Below are 6,162 nucleotides of genomic sequence, written 5' to 3' on the forward strand. Positions count from 1 at the left end.
CCTCACTCCCTATGCTTCTATAACATTTTTTTTAAATTCATTTTTGCCATTTATGTAGACAGAACATAGAACCGTCTAGCTTGGAGAAAGAGCGTATACAGAGAAGTTAGTGTTAGAGGGAAAGTTTGATGTTCCAGTGTAGAAACACTCAAGTATTTCTATACTATATATTTAGAAAAAATGCTTAACATATAATTTCCTCTCAAATTACCCCACTTTTGTTCTGTAGAATGCAGTTGTTCTCGAGTTCCCATAAGTGAGAAACCTGAAAATGTTGTCAGTTTCTGCACATTTGGGGAAAGCAAAGGCTTCCTGTAGGCTCATGTTGCTGCTTTATTTCATTTAACGGCCTCATTTGTAGGTCACTTAAGTGAAGAAACAGAGCTAAAAGTCCAAAAGATGCAATGCATATATATATATCTATATATATATATATATATATATATATATATATATATATATATATATATCTATATATATATATATATATATATATAATCAAAAATAAGAAATACTTTGTTTACTGTGTGTTCTGTCATTCTGGAAAAATGCTGCAAAATGTGGAGGTTGCACCAAAGTTACTGAGCAGGGAATCTGTTATAATTTTAGATTTGTTTACCTGTTAAAGATTATAAATCTATATATCCTACATTTGAACTGCAGTTAACATAACTGATGTTTAAATGAGCAACAGGTAATCTCAGGTTGGAAATGACAGAAAAGACAAAAAAAGATTGTGCTGGATGATAAATTTTCAACAGGGTTTATATGTGGTAAATGTAACTTTTCTACCAAACATGTTTTGTACAAAATTATAACTGCACTTTATCTGATATGATTGGCAAAGCCTTTATTTGCAATCACAACTTCAAGACAGTATTTAGCTCGTTGCCCATCACCACTGGGACTTGGGACAGCTTCTTCCCTGCGATGAGCTCCAGGTCTTTGAAGATGGAGAGAGCATCTCTCTGGCCTTTAGCTCCCTCCATGAGTCTGGACAGGATTTAGGTCTGGACTTGAGCTGGACCACTAGATATTAACATTGTTCTGTTGACTGCTTCTTAAATTTGGATGGATAATGTTAAGAACCAACTGCAGACTAATTGGTATATGCTGCAGATTACTGGGGAAAAAGAAAGTACAAACAAGTATGGGTATTTAAATAAAAAAGGGGGGTGGGGTGGGTACATTCATATCCTAGTTGGCAGAGTATTCAAAAAAGTGCTGTAAAACAAATTTTGTTTGAATAGTATGAACTGAATTTTGCATGCCATTGTCATGTGAGACTTGTATACCTGAATTCTACAGTGATGTTTGAGTCACAGCTTTTGACTTAAAAGGTTGGAGCTATTTCAGTGTTCCACTCCAGTTAATGGGGTTGAGACACAGCAGCTCCCTTTCCTTCAGAGCCTCCTGGGAACGTGTTAGTGCTCTGTCCCTCCAGCTCTTCTCCATTAGCTGTACACATAAAACACACAACAAAAACAAGAGGAAAAAGCCTCAGACACTCCCTGTTTTGTTGTAATTGCATACATCAGGAAGCATGCTCCAAACACTGCTGCACACAAAAGCATTAGTAACAGACATGTGTGGGTTTGTACCCTCTTGTTTTCATCTCTGTAGGCCATCATCGCTTTACTGTGTTGAATCCTCTGCTCTCTTTCATTGGACAGGGAAAGACGGTCCACTTCTCTGACAGACTCTGCTTCTTTTGCTTTCCTGGTCACCTGCATTTTTAGTGCCACACATTTCTCTTCCATCTGCCTCTTTAACTGCCCTCGCAAATCCTTCCTGCAAAGAAAAGTGCAGCTGTAAATGCTACAAAGCTGAAGCACAAAAGACTCATCGAAGGGGGTGATGAAGCTAAAGAGTTGTGTGTTTTACCTGTACTCTTCTTTCTCACTAGTGGTTCCATAAAAGGGTTTTTGCCATGCCTGATGATACCTTACACATCAACTGCAAGTCAGTGACTTTAATCTCAGCTCTTAAATGCAAAAGCATATATGGCACTAATGACTCCCTGGAATAATTCTTGATAAAAAAAAAAAAAAAAAAAAGAGCTCTTTTGACCACATCTACCTGAAATGATCTTTTCTCTGCATGAACAGTGCCCTCTGCTGGTTGTGGTGGTGAACAGCTTGTGTCTCCAGACTGACTGTGCGTTTAGGGGCCAAAGGAGGCTGCAAAGGGTTCAATCTTGGAATATTCTTTAAGACAAAGATTACTGGAGTTATTAGTTAGGGGGAGGTTAAAGCAAAGCTCCCAGGACACAGAAGCTCACAATCAGAAAATCACTGCTCACCTGGGTACTTGTCCACAGAGGGGTTGAGTCAGAATCTGAAATGATGGGAAATTTTAAGGAAGTGACCAGCAGGTGCGGAGTCTGCCGGACAGGAGTTGTGTCACGAGGAATACAAACAGGTGTGGAAGCTATAGAGATAGCTGCTGCAGTAATAAAGACATGAGCAGAATCACAGAACATGGATGTAAAGACTAACGATAATATTAAAATACCAGGTGAACTAAACAAAAGTTTTCCTTACGTAGTCTCATTTTGTGGTTGAAAAGCAGTTCTGTCCAGACTTCACTTTATACGTGCTGAAACTGTTCCAAAATGTTAAATCTAACAAAACTGTCCTCAGTCTTCTTTGCATTAAATCAAATCAAAATTTAAATACAGCAAATTACAGTAGCGTGTCTGGTTATAGATTAAACCCTTGGCACTCCAGTGCATTTACTAAGGGTTTTGCGGTGGTAACAGTTGCCATGGGAATCAGGTTACATCTCATAAAAAGAAAGCTCCTGTGTGGAGTGACTATGCATCAGTGCACTCTAAAAGAGAGATTATTAGCCTGTGGCAATGGATTAATCACATAAGACATAGCATGTTTCTCTATGTTATCCCAGAATGAGACAAGAAAAACAAGCAGCAGAATGACTGAATATTACACTCAATAATTTCACATTTTTAACCACTTAAAACATTTTATTCAACATGAATTAAAACTTTTTAAAGAAGGACTAAACATCTAGAATACAGCTGCTTAATCTTAAAGGAGTTCAGGCTTTAAAAGTGAAAATCCATCACCATGCTAACATAATGTGATTAGATTATTACAGTGATTATATAATATAATGGTTTCTTGCATCTGCCAAGATAAAAATCTTCCTTGTAGTCTCATAATTCAGATTCTCAGGGCTTCATGGTTCTCCCACAGCCAGGCGTGGTATTTGTTCAACATGTGATCTTCAGGTTTCACCTTCACCAAGTAAACGGTTTTAATTAGAACAGCAAAATTAATTTAATCATGTAAAAGTATTAAATGGAGAATTATATTCACCTGTCTCCACTCTCCAACACAGAAGATCCTATAGGAGTCGTTGCCATACTTGCCGATACCATGTAACTCAATAGGGTAACGCCAGTGTTTAGTTAGATATTCGTCTAGAGGAAAAAAAGCAGGGCCTATGATACAGCTTTAAATATTCTCTGGGATTCTCTCAATCCATCAACGCACAAATATTCACCTGAGAAGCGGATTAGTGTTTTGGCTCGAAGCTCATACAGCCCGAGTGGCTTCATAAGTTCAGACATGGGCTTCCAGTCGGCCTTACGGGTCACTTCTGCAGATGGGTAATGCTCAAAGAACTGCCACAACACTGGAATGGCCATCTTGCCTTTAATAGAAAAAAAAGAGGAGAAAAAAAACAGATTTGAGTGCTAGCTAATGCACAACATCCTGACAGCTAAAATGTGTGAAAGTTAGATCCTACCACTTGTCTTATTTAGAAAAATAGTGGCCACCAGGAGCTTCCAGGGGTCATGGAAAAGGGTTTCCTGGACAAGGTTGAAGGGAGACCTAGGGGGTGTCCATTTCTTAAAGGCTTTCCTCTTTGGTGGACTAAGCCCTGATTATAGACAGTGTACATTTCACTAAAACCACACATGTGATTTTATGTCATATGCTGAACAATACAATCAAATAAACTCCAAGCATTACCATCTCTGGGGGGCTTCCCACTGAAATAAGGGCTTGTTTTCCGTTTGTCTTCCAAGCTCTTGGACTCTGTAGGCAAACAGGAAACATTTTTTGTGTGAAGAATAAGTGGGCAATTTCATATAAGACAAAACTGAGCTCCTTCGTCAATGTCTTGAGATTTGCTGGGTAGATTCTGTGTAATCACGCTATCAGACAATCCCTGAAAACACACCTACACATTAGAAATCAATAAAGGAGATATTACAGTATATTTCTTGACAAGTATTACATTTTAGAATTTGGACTGTACTTGCAGACAACAGAAAAAACTGCACTTTAGATCACATCCTGTGTTGAGTTACTGGTACAATCAAGTGATCTGCACTATCACATCATCTACGAATGTCTGGCTATAAGACATTAGCAGCTGTAATCAAGAGTACTAGAATTACACTGCTGAAACTTAACCCTGTCTCATACACAATATGGTATCAGAAAGGAAGCCATAGGGTGAACTACATGTTGTACACTGAAAGCACAAAAGCACTTTAAGTTTAAAGAGACAGAGTCTCTGCCTATATGTTAGACATATTTATATATTTATGTCTAACATAAGAAATGTCCATGTATTCATAGCTGGAGAAAATTAAGCACACCTGAAATTGACTTAAGATGTAATAAAAATGTGAATATAGTGCTTTGGAGGAGGTCAAATTAAACTTTCTTTCTTAAAATCTTTCTTAAGCTGTTAAACAGCACAGATCACACTTACTATTTTGGGAACCTCTAACTGGTGTGCAGCTCCCGCCAGTGATGCCGGTTAACAACACCTCCTCCTCCCCCTCATCATCATCCCGATGACTGCCAGCATCAGCCTCCACTTCAAATTTAGAGTTGTCGTCGCCGCCGTTGCTGTGAATCTGTGTGACATCTGTGTCTGGTGCATTCTCACCTTCATTCTCACTCTCAGTGGCAGCTTCGATATTCAGAGTTGGGACTGAAGGCTGTGAGTCTGCCTGCTCATTCTTGCCAACAAGTAAGGTGTTTTGTTGATTACTGGAAGGAGCCAGTCTGAGTAGCTTTTTCCTCAGCAACCCCGCCTTTTGAGGGCTCTTTCCCACTTTTACATCATCCGCTAGTGCTAAAGGTGTCGTCAGTGACCAGTCCCTAGTAGCCTCATCTGTTTTGTCCCCACAAACCTCTTCTATATGTGTCCTCTTTAGCAAAATGTCACCATCAACAGAGTTAGTATCTTTTACAGTCTCTACTTCTCTATCTTCAGTACCATTTCTGAAGGAGGAAGAGAATCTTTTGGATTTATTGGGGGGAGGATCCAGGTTTTTACCCATTTTCTCCTGCTGTTCATCTGCTTGTTTCATCTTTTGTCTTCTCGGTTTTTCTTTTAATGGAGTTGTTTGTGAGGTAGCGAACTCATCTTTGGATGTGGTGAAATCAAAATGGCTTATGTCCAACTCTGCTTCCCCACTTTCTAAGAGGAAAGCACGCAGGGATGCTCTTGACCGGAATTTCTGCCCTTTGGGACTTAAACAACAGATAAATTGATTAGACATTGAACTGGCTGCATTTGTAACCCGCATCATGTAACAAAAAATGTGCTGAGAATTAGAAACATTGAGTCACCTTATTATGTAGACATCAAGTTTTCCTGCTGTTTTGCCTGCTTTCCGCTGCCTAACCTCTTTAATCCATCCAAGGGGCATTGAGGATGAGTGGTATAGTTTATCTTTGTAATTTTGGTCATTCATGTCTCCACTTTTCTCCAACTCCGTATTAGCTGGTGGGATGATATTGAGTCCAGCTATGGTGGAGTCAATGTGACACTTAAACTTTCATCCTAATATCAGGAGTCATGTCTGATGTGATATCGTTATCTAGAAGTCACAGCACCAGCACACAATTTTACAGCATCAGTCGGAAAACATCACCAAATGTAATGCATACTACCCAACATCAGACGTGGACTTAATTAGAAGCAAAGCACACAAAAGGACTAAACTGCTCGTGACATACGTGAATATTGGTCAGCCTCAAACTGAGATGTTATGCTCCAACTGTGTCAACGGTGCCTTCCCCGTTGTTTCCTCATGTCAACACAGGAATGGAAGCAGCATAGCGCCTCTTTTCCACGCAGGAAGTGGAGAGCAGATCCGAGTCTGCGCAG

The 6,162-nt window shown here is 39.4% G+C and overlaps 1 protein-coding gene across 4 annotated transcripts; it reads right to left on the bottom strand.

The window, feature by feature from the left end:
* Positions 1 to 841: 841 nt before the first annotated feature.
* On the bottom strand, positions 842 to 6,145 carry mbd4 (methyl-CpG binding domain protein 4). 4 transcript variants are annotated; one of them, XM_042003703.1, is made up of 14 exons: positions 6,012 to 6,145; positions 5,622 to 5,799; positions 4,753 to 5,522; positions 4,002 to 4,067; positions 3,775 to 3,909; positions 3,529 to 3,678; positions 3,342 to 3,445; positions 2,544 to 3,260; positions 2,303 to 2,445; positions 2,080 to 2,207; positions 1,885 to 1,984; positions 1,602 to 1,791; positions 1,296 to 1,458; positions 843 to 1,123 (listed from the first exon to the last, which is right to left on the bottom strand). In XM_042003703.1, the coding sequence occupies exons 2-8, from the start codon at positions 5,744 to 5,746 to the stop codon at positions 3,186 to 3,188; spliced, it is 1,425 nt and encodes a 474-aa protein (XP_041859637.1). In that variant the 5' UTR covers positions 5,747 to 5,799; positions 6,012 to 6,145; the 3' UTR covers positions 843 to 1,123; positions 1,296 to 1,458; positions 1,602 to 1,791; positions 1,885 to 1,984; positions 2,080 to 2,207; positions 2,303 to 2,445; positions 2,544 to 3,185. The 4 variants fall into 4 exon arrangements, with proteins under 4 accessions (XP_041859638.1, XP_041859639.1, XP_041859636.1 ...); XM_042003704.1 differs by having other exon boundaries at positions 842 to 1,458; positions 2,303 to 2,442; XM_042003705.1 differs by having other exon boundaries at positions 842 to 1,458; positions 1,885 to 1,944.
* Between the last annotated feature and the right edge of the window lie 17 nt (positions 6,146 to 6,162).

This window comes from Melanotaenia boesemani, chromosome 13, assembly GCF_017639745.1.
Source record: "Melanotaenia boesemani isolate fMelBoe1 chromosome 13, fMelBoe1.pri, whole genome shotgun sequence".
Classification (NCBI taxonomy): Eukaryota; Metazoa; Chordata; class Actinopteri; order Atheriniformes; family Melanotaeniidae; genus Melanotaenia; species Melanotaenia boesemani.